This window comes from Egretta garzetta, unplaced genomic scaffold (genome assembly GCF_000687185.1).
Source record: "Egretta garzetta isolate BGI_Z169 unplaced genomic scaffold, ASM68718v1 scaffold224, whole genome shotgun sequence".
Taxonomy (NCBI): domain Eukaryota; kingdom Metazoa; phylum Chordata; class Aves; order Pelecaniformes; family Ardeidae; genus Egretta; species Egretta garzetta.
Window position 1 is genome coordinate 29,705 of NW_009259530.1, and position 13,814 is coordinate 43,518.

Consider the following 13,814-nt stretch of genomic DNA (forward strand, 5'->3'; position numbering starts at 1 on the left):
GCAGAAACAATAAATCCGGGTTCAGTATGACTTTCTGTGTACATACGTATTCTTCCATGCTGCCTCTATTACATTACAGTGAAAGCTGGGTGCGTCCGTGTTGGTATTTTCATTGTCATGCATGACCAGCAAGAGGCTGTTTATCTGTTACAGCTCAGATGCAACAACAAAAAACTATACAAAGCATTTCTCAGAAGACAGATGGCAGCTGGGCACCCATTTGCAAAACACAGCCCCACCACCACCTCCTCCTGCAGGGGAGGAAAAACACAAACCCAAATCTAGAAAGACAGAGCATATGAAATAGCCAAGCTGCTCACCATTGCAGTTGCCAGTCTGGTCTCCTTGTCCGATTTAGGCTTCTTATGCAGATGTTCAATATCTCTGAGTGAAAGCAGCTCTCCCCTACACACACAGAAATTCAAAAGGCCATCACACACAAAACTTCACGTGGCAAGAAAAACAAAACACCCTCTGGACCCTTTGTCTCTATCTTATTCCACCATCTTCCTATTAACTTTTACACAAGCACATCTTGTTGTTTCTCTCCGGCTAATTCTCATGCTTTGGACAACCCTTACAGAAGTCTCTCGTGACAGTTTTTCAAGTCCTGCTTTAACCACAAAGGTTAAGAAACTCTGGAGAGATGACCATGCAACTACTGCTACAAAAACTATGGCTATTGGTCTGACCAAGCAAAGCAGTCCCATAGTTCCCATCAGCCCCTCATCTCTCTTCTCCCAGGTATAAAACAACCCCCCTGGGGCCAGGAGCCCTTCTAAAGCGTGTGTGGCTGTTTGCTACCTATCACCAGGGGACACTGACCTAAAGCAGAGCTCTGTGCCCTTCTGCAGTTAAAAGCTGTCTCACCAGGTTGTAGGAAAGCAAGCACTCATCGGTATTTCATATCCTACCTGCCGTCCTCCTCTTCATCATCTATTTCAATATTTTTTCTCTTGGCAGCTTTGCCAGGTGCAGAATTAAGTTCTTTGGAGAGCTGGGCAAGGCGTATTTTGTGGAAGTCTTCTTGGGTTAGCAGCCTGCTTGTACTGACTGCTGCAGCCTTGGCTTTTCGCTCCTCTAAGGGCATGCTTTTCACCTTCTCTGCCTTTTGAAAGAAGTGCAAAAGAAAAATCATCTAAAGCTTTGCAAACTATTTCTGTGCCATAATCTACAACCCTTGCCTCCCTAATACCTATGCAGGGGCAATATTGGTATGAAGTGCTATAGCCAGCTGTTAGGATTCTTTATAGTCTTACGTTCAACATGTATTATTACAAGAGGGAAGTACTTACACCCCTTTGGATTTCAGAGTAAATAAAAGCACTCATGTATATGATAGCTTTGAAGGAATTTAGCACTGGGACAGAACTCCATCTCTCCCCCTCAACCTAACATGCATACTTTTCAGCACAGGTGCTCCATGGTACTTCAACCTCACTGATTTTGGTCAAGTTACTCCACAGCCCTGTATAGTTTATTGTGAGCAGCCACATGAAGGTACAGAGCAACAGAAACTTATCAGCTATTAACAAGACTTATTTGTATTTGAGGTAGAAGACACTTGAAACTCACTACTTCTTGCTGCTCCTCATCTGAAGAGTGATGCACATCAATCCATTCTCCATCTTCGTTATCTTCTTCCTCACTCAGACTAGCACTTTCCCATCCATCTGCTCCAGGGAAGAAGTTCAGTGTTGTTAATACTGATTCAGTGTAACTGCTTGAGTTAGGCATCATTTCAGAGTGGATTACAAGCTCTCACCGCCTTTGATTACCTGTCAGTTAATTGCATTTGCACCCAGAGACATGCTTACCAAACAGGCGAGCTGTAGGCTCTCAGTATCCCATCCTTAGAACTACGTAGACATTACAAAGATGTAAGATACTTCACACATCACTATTTTTTTAATGTTCTTAGAAGGCATCTACAGCTGAACAGACCAGCAGCTCCCAAGCTTTCCCACTGGCAAGTTCAACTACTAAATTCTATCTGGCTCACAACTGATTCAGAGGTGTGCAAAAAAACCCCTCAGCTTTCATTTCTTAGCACACCCATCACCACATGCATGTTCTGTTACACACACCAGTTTTTATAGTGATAACTGCATATGGCAATGTGAGATCTTTGAAAACACACACACCCCTGCAACTGACTGCTTAAAACAGCTGGTCTATTTTGTCATTACTGTGAGCTGCAGTCGCCTTAATACATTTATTTATTACGAGCTTTCAATAAACCTGGAACCATGGTGATCAGAGCCTTCACAGGAAATGCATTTACATACACCTCATACACTCAAAACCAAGCCAACCATAGAAAATAACCAAAGCAGCTTGCAACAAGTCAGGGTTGCAGCAAGCTGTACCATAATGCTATGCTCTGCAAAGCTTAACTCATGTGAAGTTAAAAGATCCTCAAGACAAAGTGCATTTGGGACAGTCTCTGAAGCACAGTGGTTTACAGATGCTAATCATTATTACACTGTTCAGTGATCCCATTCCCCACTCCCTGCCATCTAAACCAAGGAGGGAAGCAATGCAGTTTATAGCTAAGTTACTTTCTACAGTATACACATCACTCTTCACTATTGTTCAAACTGACTGATGTGCTAAAATTATCAGCTTCAGAAACCAAAGCAAGGAAGATTTTTCTACTCATTGCTGCACTCACGCATAAAAAACATGACATATCAGGGTGTTTATTCCTCCAGTACACCTCCACTGCAATATCCCTAATGGCCTCACACTTGATTTGCCGAACTTGTCTGGCTTGATTTTCAAGTCCCTCCCCCATGTCCCCCCCCAATTCAGGCAGGGTTCCAGGTTGTGTGGAACATTTACACAGGAAGTGAATTAAATAAGCCAAATACTATTTTGAAGTACCATTTCAGTGGTTTATAATACACAACAAAGTTTACTTTACTAAGAACTGAACAAATGAAGTTTCATAGCTGTCTGTCCCTCTGCTTTTCCACCCCTCAGTGCCTATCATACAAAGCCACACAATAACAAACTTGACTCGATAATTTGCACTTACTCAAGCATCATATCAGTGCTCCTCAATGGACAAATACAGATGTGCAAGCCACAGCTCGTGACAGCAACAAATAAAATGCACCACCACAAAATTTTATGTCCAAATAAAAGCTTAGTGACAATAACGCTCAAAATAGAAGTGGTAAAGAAAAAAGGCTGACCTTCCTCTTTGGTTCCTCCCTGTTCTTTTTGACTCTCAACATCCAGTACTTCTGCTCCTGGAATATAATCTTTGGCATCCAGTTCTCCATATTCATGAATCCTGGCTTCCAATGAGGCCTCGGTAGGCTTACCCTTTAAGTTAATAAAATACATTTTAAGCAGGCTTCTATTTTAATCCCCACAAATCCATGAAGAAATCTGGGGGAGAGGAGGGTGCAGGTGGAAAAGAAATTCTGCCTGGTGAAATAAGAAAACATCTTGAATCTCTATTAAGTTGAACAAACTCTAGGAATACAGTCAAGTTTCTGTAGCACAATCCTTCTGTCAATGTGTTTGATGAATTTGAACAAAGACAGTCTTGAAATAAGAGCACGCCACTTCAAAATGCAGCAAGGGAGCAGGCAGGGGAAGAACGTGGGCATAACTCCACCTCATTCTGAAGAGGCTGAGACCAGTTCTCATCAGTTTTTGAGCACAAGCCTACATTTCTGGTGAATGCAATGCACAAACTCACCCTGAATTTCTTCTGCAGCATCTCTGGATTCAGAGAACGGAATAGGTGTATCAGAGTTCTCGCAGACATCATCACATCTACCCAGAAATAAAAAAAAGAGTCAAGAATAAATATAGGAAAGCAGAATTCTGAGAAAACTGAAAACCCACTCAGATAATGAGTCTTTACAGCCTGCTCATGCCTTTTCTTACATTATAGCTCCCTATGATCTCTCCAATGCAGGATCCAGCTCTTTCTTAGGGGTACATCTTTATTAGCAAGCACTTGCCCTTCAGTTTTGTCAGTTAGCTCCCCTGCCATAACTACCCTTGTGCGCTTTGTCTCCTATGCATATATACTCAAAATACAGAGAAATGCAACAGACCTGTTGAAAATGATACCTCTCAGCCCACAAAACCATTTAAGACATCACTGTTATGAAGGCTATAACAATGGAGGACCAGATAATACAGGAGAAAAACAATCTAGAAGCCATACCCATGTAACACACTTACTTTTATTTTTATGAGTCTTGTACTGAACGAGGTCTTGGAGCAGATCTTCTGTCATGGCTAACGGACATCTCGCAGTGATTTCTTTTATGGCATTGATGCTAAAAAAATGGAAGCAAGTTATTTTCTCAAGACCACAGCTGGGAGAGACTTCCACCAGCCCAGTAACAGAATGAATTATCTGAAACTTGAAGAACCATGTCTACACACTATTGTCTGCCCCACTGAGTGCTTAGTCGTCTTTGAGGATAGTTCAGCTCTCTCCTACATTTACTGATTGTTCTCTATTCCACTTACACCCAAGCCTTCACAAATACCTCTCTCAACTAGTCAAAGAAAGTACATTACAGTTCCACTAACAGCAATGTTTAGATTTACCAATAGTGAAATTTCACCCACAAAACATTCGAGTTCTAAGTCCTGAACTATGGTGCTAGCCACTCACTGAGTATATACAAATACATTAATTCACAGACAAGAGGTCTGCCCTCAAAGTAGAAATAACAATATCAAGGAAGGAAAATACAAGACCAAGCAACAAATAAAAAAAGCCCATCACGAAACCCAGAAAACTCACAGCACTAAGCATAGAAATCCTTAATTCTGGGCAATTTAAAACACTGCCTGCAAAAATAAGGGAAGTTTATGCTGAGATACTGTCCTAACTTTTTTATTCAAGCAGGTTCTTGAAAGATTAGTAAAACTGACAGGATTAGCAAGTTGCAGGTTGTTTAAAAAAAAAGGTATTTTTCCACATATAAAGAGAGTTTGACAGGTTTTCTAAGATTCTGTACCCACCCTACAGTCATGACCTCTCCAGAATTCTTGTCAGTGACAAAGTTGTTGGCAATGGTCATTAACACTGACTGGATAATCTGAAAATAAGAAAAGGTTTTCTTAACTTAATGCTTATTTCACAAATCTGAAACTTACTACATATTATTAACAGACAGAGCCCTTTTCATATAAAGAAAGAGCTCAGGACTTGTCACTATAGCCTGCAAAATGTTCTAGACACAAATTCTCATACATAAATCAAGACAGTCACGGGTGGGTTTTTTACCTTTATACAAAACAATCCCTTGGAACTTGCAGAAGAACCAAAATTACCATAAGCTTTTCAAGACCCAAGTTCTGACCAGATTCCCTTGCCCTCCTCCCCATGAATGCACTCAGCGATATTGCCATGCTGGCCTACTGTCCATTTTTAGCAGCACCAAAGATAGGTGAAATACTGACCTCAGGTGGCACTAGCTGATGTGAAGCTTGTGCAGCAAATAGAAGAATCTTTGTCACTTCTGGAAGAAAAGTGGGAAGATGATGTCAAAGGATATTGCTGCAGCTTAGTCTGGCCCGTAAAGGCATCCACCAGAAGAGCTAACTCAGTAAGATGCTCAGTCTAAGCCTCAGAGCCATTTCAGTCTCAATTTATTTGGGAAAACCATTTCTCCTCTTCCACCAAGCATTAGAAACTCATCTAGTCTCCACCTCAGCAGCAGTGCAGGCCCTCAATAGCCAGCTAAGATAAAAAGAAATGCTTTCTAACTAGAGTGAAACCCCAGTAAGACAAAGCAGCAAGAGGCAGCCGTGCTTTGCTCAGTTAGACAGGATTTGCAAGGAACTAGGGACTCAGTAGGTTTTGCTCCATTGCCAGAGTTACTCAAATGGTCAGGTAAGGAGCATTGAGTGCACACAGCTTCCACAGAAGTCCAAAGCCCTTTCCAGTTCTGGCAGTAAGGGCCTCTTACTTCCTTCATCCACACTCTCTGGACTACTCTTACTCTCTACTACCTGCTAAGCTACTGTTACCTGTTCTTTTACAGCACCGCTTCCAAGAACCAACTGTAAATGTGACATGATGGAGCAGCAGTGTTAACTACTAGCAGCTACTTACCTCTCTGATGCGGCTGTAGGAATCTCTGAACAAAGGGGTAGAAATTAAAAAGAAAAAGCTGCAAGAAATAAATTTAACAGATTAACTTTTTGTCTCTTAACTTGAAATCACCTTCACAGGCTCATATGCTGTAAAGCAATCCATGATTCTATACAGCTTGCTCCCCAAATGCCTTAGGTTTTATTGCATGATACACTGGCCTGTCTTGACCTTGCTATGTGTGGAGATGAGAAAATGACTTGTACAAAGGAAATACAAGGCTCAATCCCAAGCTCTGAAATCCAGAGTTGTTCTTGTTAGACTGCACAGAACTCAAATTGGAGCACTCTTCCAGGCAATGCTACAATGTGCCACTTTTTGCCTCAGTGATGCTATCTTCTCTCCCAAAACAGGAAGAGACTCCAGTAATTTTCATCATGCTTTGGCTGTACCTCAGCCAAAATTCACAAGCAGTTCCTGAACTCCTCTGAAAAGCCCTTCTTTCAAGAACCTCCCAGGAGGACACGCATCTTGAAAAAGACATGTTCTCCTCTATTTGTCAGGGACAGCCCAGCTATTGCAGACCAACAGCTTACTCTAGCAGAGCTCACTTAGTACCACAGCAGGCTACACCACCACCACACCATTCCATGAGGCCCACAGGCAACTACCCAACCCTTTAGCTGCGCTTTTCAACATACAGCAAAATGAAACCTTATTTTCCAGAGGCACAAGGTCAGAGTACACCACCACCCAAACCAGGCCAGCCAGCTACCAGACTATTCTAAAATGATCAGAATACGTACCTCATGTATTCCAACCAGCCTAGATATTAGGTCCATGAGCATCATCTTCACTTCAAATCGTTCCTTACAGTTCTCCAGCTGCTTCAGCAGTTTCTCTGCAAAGTCTAGAAGAAGCAGTAATAGATTTGTGGCAAACAGAGCACCATGCAGAACTCAGCTAGAATTAAGTAAAAAAGGCCGACCACTTGGTTTGGGGTTTTTTTAATAGAATAAAATAAAGGTGGCCAGAGCACTTCCCCTGCTTGGTTTGGGGTTTTTTTAAGCCCCAGTGCCCTTGCACAGAATAAAATAAAGGTGGCCAGAGCACTTCCCCTATGCATTATTTTTCTTCATGCCTAGAAGATCTAAAGCTGCACACAGGTTCCAAGGGGAGGAAAACTAGCAGCAGTTCCACAACATCATAAGCAGGGGTCAGTATTTAAAGCTAGATTTTTTTTAGATATATTTTGGATTCATCTGAAAAGCAAAACGCCCAGAGGTTCACTAAGTCAGACTAAGACCAACTCGAGCACTATTAGACAAACATCAGACTGGCAATAGAAATACATTTTTGAAGGGGGTAAGCCTAAGAAGCTATAGTAGAGAAGTTGCTTCCCAATCACACAATTTTTGGCCTTCATACATCCAAGAGCTAGACAGCCACGTCCTGATCTGTAGCAACCTGAAGCGGACGATGTCATATTGCTCCTTCCTTGTCTGACTATGTAGCACTACAACAAGCATAACAGGATGGATCTCACCTTTTTCAAGTGCTACGGAACTCTGGGATCAAGAACACTACAAGCATCACATTGTCACATTTGCTTCTCCTCATCACTTGCTTTCTCCTCAGAGTTGCATCTAAGCTTCAGTGACTGGGATTAACACAGAAATTGGAAAAAAGACAAAATGCAATGCATGCTTGCCTTGGGGATCATGAATCAGGTGAATAGCAGAGAAGTTGAACACCTCTGGCTTGCTCTTCTTTTTCTGTTTCTGCATGGCAAAAAAAGAGACTTTTTCTTTCCTTGAAAAAGCTGCAAGCGCTTCAGTTTCAGGCTACTGTTAAAAGCTGCTCTTTACCATTCTTCAAAGCGAGGCACTTTAAGTAAACTATCACTTTTCAGTCACATGGGGTTTTCTGCCACCTGACTTAAGAGGCAACAGGAGCTGTGTTACCAAGTTACTTGTCAGGAAACCCCATACTTTAAAATAGGGGACCACACAAAGGGCACCCAGAGCAGAACTAATCCGCAACTTAGCCTGTAAGTCTGCTTCACAACAGCTCCCTCCCAGGCCAACACAGCATATGCGTGGCCAATGGATGCTAGTACACCTGAGGACACGACTAAAGGTAGCCAAGTCCACAGGGGCAACAGCACGATTTCAGCACTTGAAGGATTAAGCTAAGCTGCTGGCAATTCAGGCACCACTCTCCTCACCTTGAGCACCTTCATTGCTTTTTCCAGTTTCTTCTTACGCTTGGTGGTTTTCTTGTTAGTTGCATACCTCATCATCAGATCCCTGGCTGTGGGAACATCATCCTTGAGAAAGAACACAGGGAAAACAAGACTCAGGTGACACAAGGCTTCAAACAGGAATCGGAGAAACAAGACATATCAGTATTTTTCAGTATCAGGTACTATATTTGAAAGCTCATCCTGCTTCTAAATTTCATCATACAGAAATACTAGCCTTTAAAATCCCAATTCCATAAAACTAGCCACATACCTACATGCAAAAGAGGTCACAAACACTTAATAGCACATGAACACAATTGGTTTTACAGCTGGTTAGAGTATATTGTTCCATCACAGACAAATAACATCCTGTTCTGGAGATTCTAAACTGAAATCCTGCAAGGTTATCAGCCTTTTCAAAGTAACTGAATTATGTTTGTTTGTACATAAGTGGGGAGTAGAGCACAAGGGAAAACCAAAGACAAAACCGACAGCTGAAAAGTTAAACCAGCTTCTAATACACCAGGGTGAAAGCCTGGTCCCACAGCTCTACATTACACTACCAGCAATTCACATCTTCCTGAACCACACTGACCAGGTCTTCGAAGTGAATTGCTTCCTTCACAAGAGGAAAGCAGAGGAGCTCTTCGCATTAGTCTTGAGACAGACAGCAAAGGCATCCTGTTAGCTGTTGGGGCCAGCTGTCAAAAACACTGACCTTTTTTGGGAAGCTCAAAAATATCCGGAAGAAACAAGATGGTAAACTAACACAGAAGGGGACAGACTAGCAGAGCCAGGGTCACTAGCACAAGACCTGTACTGGAGTTGGAAGAATGGTGAGGACAAGATTTTATCACAACACCCACCTCTGATTCTGAGTCACTGTCTTGTTTTTCATCTTCATCTCTCCCAAGGAAGAACTTCAAACTAGCAACTAATACCTGAAAAGCAAAGTAAGTTCATGGAGGACAGGACAAACTGATGGGAGATTTTACAACAGCCCTACATCCTCATCTTCGGTTATGCAAAGACTCTCCCCATTTTTTATAGGCATGGATATGAACAGAAAGCAAAACAAATCACAGACCAAAAGCCACAAGTGTTTTAGACACAGTCAATTTTTGCTGCGAATCCTCAACAGAGGCACAGAATCAAAAAGTAGCTGGGCTTCCACCATGCCTGCAGCAAGTTCCAAGATGCAAACTCTCTTCCTATCATTCTGCAAAGCAATTTCAATATAATTGCTCTACACCAACATTAGGAAGTCCTGCACAGCTGAAACCTGAGACAGTGCTCAGAACACCAACCTTTTAGTAGTTTATACACCTTTATTGGTGGGGGTTTTTTTGTTAGTTTTGGTTGGGTTTTATTGAATGGAACAGCTTTTGGACCTTCATAGTGTAAGAACTTATCACAAACCATAGTACAAGTTCTTAAAACCTCCAGCACTGCAGAAAACACACAGATGACAGAAGGCCTAAGATTCATCCCTCAAGCCCCAGGCAGGATAGCAGCTCTCCAAATTTAACAACTGAAAGCCTTAATTCTCGAGTGCTGATTACGAGGAGGTGATATTTGACAGTCTCTTCTGAGTAGCAGTGGGAAGTACACATACCCTCCCCACACCAGCCTGCACACATTAGACCATAAGCTTTCAATTCTGCTGCTCTGTACCTAATCACCCAATGCTGACTCCTCCTACAACACAAGAGGTATTTTGCAAATAAAGCAAGCAGAAGACAAATCATCAGTGAAGCTTGTTAACAATTACAAAAAAAAGTTGCATCCACAGCAAAAAAGGTAGCTTAGGTAACATCCAGTCTCATCAAGTGATTTCTGTTCTCACCTTTGTCACTTTTGAAAAGCAGGCAGTCGTGATGACATTTACTGTTTTGGCATCGTTCCTGGAATAAACAAGACATCACCTTTTAAGCTGCCAATTTCAATTTTTTCTCAGAAAAATTATGTTTCATGAAATGTGACTCCTAACGAGCAGGAAGCTGCATTAGAATCAAGTCTCTCAATGCTCTAAGCAGCTTTGCAAGCTAAGAACTTAAGCTATCATTTTCTTTTACTGTTCTAACATGGCAATAGCTTCATCTAAATCAGCAGACACTTGTGTTCCATCTGGTTCACACTGTGACTGAAGGGATAGAAAGGGTAAGCTCCAGTAATGGAAGTCAGCTTCCCACTTCTTCCCCTGGTAAAAAAGTAAACCCTTTGCTTGGTAAAAAAAATCCATGCAGAATTCCAACTAGTATTAGAGAAGTGGCTGGATAGTTTTGAAATCAAGTATGCTTTAAAAATGAGGGTTTTTAAGAAATAAAGCTACAGAAATTCATTTGACTTTATACGAAGTCTCATGTACTTACAAGCCTACTTGCTAAAACTGCCAAAGTCTTTTCCTTTCAGCAACACTAGTTTTTTCATCAGTCCCTGTTTTTCAGGGAAAATAGTTCTCAACCCACTACTACACAATAATTATTTTAAAGCTGCTGATTTTTTTTGTGGCATGGAATAAACGCTATTTCTGTAAACGCTATGCATCAAGATTTTTATACCCAAACACCCCCAGCACCACACCCTGTCTGCCAGCTGTGGTTTCTCTGCAATGCATTGCAAGAGCAATGTTCATTCACACCCCAGCTGAACTCAGACATCGCCAAGAACTTATCCCAAGTAAGAAATGCAGTAACTGCACCATTAGCGCTCTGCCACCCCTCTGTTCTGCAGATCGCTAAGCAGCAGCAGGCACACCCCTCACCAGCAGTTATCACCTGCTGCATTTGTACAGTTCATTTCTGTTCAAGAACCAGGAAGAGCAAAGGAGTTACAAACTGAAGGGATTAAAAGCCTCGCATATGCTTTTACCATCAAACAGCAAGTGGTGCTGAAGAGACTACCATCTCCTCATGCAGCTTTCCACTGGCTAACACCTGCTCTGGCATTTTGTAACCCAACATAAAGATTCAGCAACATCTATTAGGTACAAGACAGCAGTCCACAATAGTCTACGTGCTTTTAATCCTTTCAATTCTTATCTAGGCAATGATTTTTCAAGCTGCTATGTGCTGAAAACAGGAGCTATATTATAGCTTCACAAAAACCCCAAAACTCAAAGCACCCATTAGATCAGCCTTCTAGAATGAAATTACAGACTTAAGAAAACTAGAGGAAAAACCAGAATTCCTCCTTCCACTGTACATCACAAGCTGGATGCTGATATTAGCAGCTTTTATGTGCAAAAGCTCAAAAAAGCGAGCTGCACAGCTTCGGTTTCGAACGCGATTCACACAATTTACACACCTTTTTCAAGACAGACATCAAACATTCATCCTCTATAACACAGACTCCACGCATGACAGTATTTCTTGTCACCTAAATTCCATTCCACATAACAGCCCCGCAGAACACAAGTAAGATAAATGCATTTAAGTCACTTCCCCCTGCATTACATTTTGCACTACATGCCACAAGCAATGTCAGCCTGGCTGCCCCATGATAAACAGGGAATCAACATGAGCCTGCCAGACCTACCAAATATTCCGTCTGTAAAGTTCAATCATCACATCCAGAGAGATCTTGGCAGCAGTGGGATTGCTGTCTCTCAGCATAGTGTACATGAAGTTCTGCAGTGTCTAAGAAATAAGTTTGGAAACATGTATCGTTAGAAGTGTTTCACAGCATCAAGAGGTTAAACTGAAGTATATCTGAAAGCTAAGATACTTACTGTGTTTACTTTATTGTTTTTGTGTTTAGCATTGACATTCTTGATGTCTGACACGATGTGAGTGTACAAAGTCTGTAAATGGAGAGACGACAGGGAGTTACCTACACAAGTCATGCAGAGAACACAGGTACATTACCATTCCCCCAAAGTCTCTAAGTACTAAAAAGAGAGACCAAGCTGATCGCCACTGAGAATATTATTTTCTCTTTTAAGTTAGAGTTGGAAAAATAAGAAGTTATCCTGTAAAGTCTCATGTACGCTTTATGTATTTGAAAAGCATACTTAATTTACAGTAAGGCAGGAAAATGAACAGCATTAAGTCTTGATTAAGAAAATCCCACCCCTGCTTCACTCAGGCACATCCTAATGGCCAGTTTAGCAATTCTGGTTGCAGAAAGCAACTATTTCCACTTGTATGGCAGAAAACCTGGAACATGGCTTTAACCCGCCACTGGTTTAGTTTTAGTTGCTTTACTCAGAACTTCTCACAAAGAATTCAGCAAGGCCTGCTCTGACAAGAACATATTTATGCTTTTCACCTGTAGACACATCCAAGTTGCTCAATTCCAAACACAGGACAGGCTACAGCCTGCAATAGCACAGTAGAGATGTTTACACAGCATGCTTCAGGACTAATCAAACACACAGATCAAGTCTTGCCTCCAGCACTGTCAAATGCTGAAAAAGCAGAGCTACTTCAAACTTTCTTATATTGTTACCAAGGGGAGGACAACAGCTGCCTGCCAGTGCTGCTTAACTTGAGGCAACTTGGTCAAAACCCACTGGAAATCAAGACCAGTATTTGTAAGCATGGCTTACTTTTCGTAGAAGCTTATCATGACACCGCAGCAGTTGAAAGAAGAGCTCCAGCAGACTCGTTGGATTTATTAGATTCTTGTTTCTTAACAATATCAAAGCCTTACATAAAGTCTGTAAGAGATACAAGGAATCAGAACCAAAATTTCCTCATACCCCCCACTTTCCCTCTTGATTAAAAAATTACGAAGCACACCATAAACTCTTATCTCACACATGAAGGGTGTGTTTTAAGCACAGGATGCTGTCTGCCCCAAACACCTTTCTGGGGGGGTCTTACCATGCGCAGGTCTGCGTCCAGGACTGTATGGTGGTAGGAGAGGAGCTCCTTCAGCTGCTGGGGAAAGCTGGCCATGTGCTCTGGGTAGCAGTGGGCAACCTGGGTGGAGACAGACCCAGCTGAAACCTCTGCCAAAATCCCCGGGTCACCTCCGAGCCCCAGCAAGGGGTCAGATATTGTAAGCAAGCAATAACATTATCATCATCGTCATATGATAACAATTTAACCTACACAATGAAAAGTTATTATCAATACCAGATCTAAGAGTTACGGTGCAACTAAAATCCTTTCCAAAAATTGTATAAACGCTCAAAAAGAAAAACTTGCATTCTGGAAACTGGCAACACTGCTGCAGAAATCTTGGTCAATGCACAGCTTTATGGCAACCCCGGCAGGGCTGCAAGAGCAAAACTGAGTGAAATGCTCGGCTGCAGCCGCCCCGGTGAGGGCACAGCCCCTGGGGCCGGGCTCGGGGCCACAGCCCCCCTCGGGAAGGGCAGCCGCTTACCTGCGCCAGGAACATCACCAGTTCGGCCAGCTCCTTACTGGGCTTGTCCGGTTGGAAGGTGAAAATCTCCACATGGGACTGGTAGTGGTGGTACTGCTGGAGGAACTGAGCAGACACAGGGGCGGCGGCTGAGCGGGACGGCCAACACCCGCCCGG

The 13,814-nt window shown here is 42.3% G+C and overlaps 1 protein-coding gene across 1 annotated transcript in view; it reads right to left on the reverse strand.

The window, feature by feature from the left end:
• The window catches only part of SDAD1 (SDA1 domain containing 1), a 16,790-nt gene extending 3,030 nt beyond the window's left edge, over nt 1-13,760 (reverse strand). Inside the window, exons 1-19 of the mRNA XM_035893109.1 lie at nt 13,659-13,760; nt 13,151-13,249; nt 12,874-12,984; nt 12,055-12,126; nt 11,862-11,962; nt 10,171-10,228; nt 9,191-9,265; nt 8,307-8,408; nt 7,791-7,860; nt 6,886-6,989; nt 6,101-6,158; nt 5,446-5,504; nt 5,005-5,081; nt 4,210-4,307; nt 3,716-3,792; nt 3,201-3,333; nt 1,576-1,673; nt 915-1,108; nt 321-405 (exon numbers count right to left, since the gene is read on the reverse strand). Coding sequence (XP_035749002.1) covers nt 321-405; nt 915-1,108; nt 1,576-1,673; nt 3,201-3,333; nt 3,716-3,792; nt 4,210-4,307; nt 5,005-5,081; nt 5,446-5,504; nt 6,101-6,158; nt 6,886-6,989; nt 7,791-7,860; nt 8,307-8,408; nt 9,191-9,265; nt 10,171-10,228; nt 11,862-11,962; nt 12,055-12,126; nt 12,874-12,984; nt 13,151-13,249; nt 13,659-13,673 — 1,686 coding nt within the window. The 5' untranslated portion in view covers nt 13,674-13,760. The remainder of the gene's footprint in view (nt 1-320; nt 406-914; nt 1,109-1,575; nt 1,674-3,200; nt 3,334-3,715; nt 3,793-4,209; nt 4,308-5,004; nt 5,082-5,445; nt 5,505-6,100; nt 6,159-6,885; nt 6,990-7,790; nt 7,861-8,306; nt 8,409-9,190; nt 9,266-10,170; nt 10,229-11,861; nt 11,963-12,054; nt 12,127-12,873; nt 12,985-13,150; nt 13,250-13,658) is intronic.
• Between the last annotated feature and the right edge of the window lie 54 nt (nt 13,761-13,814).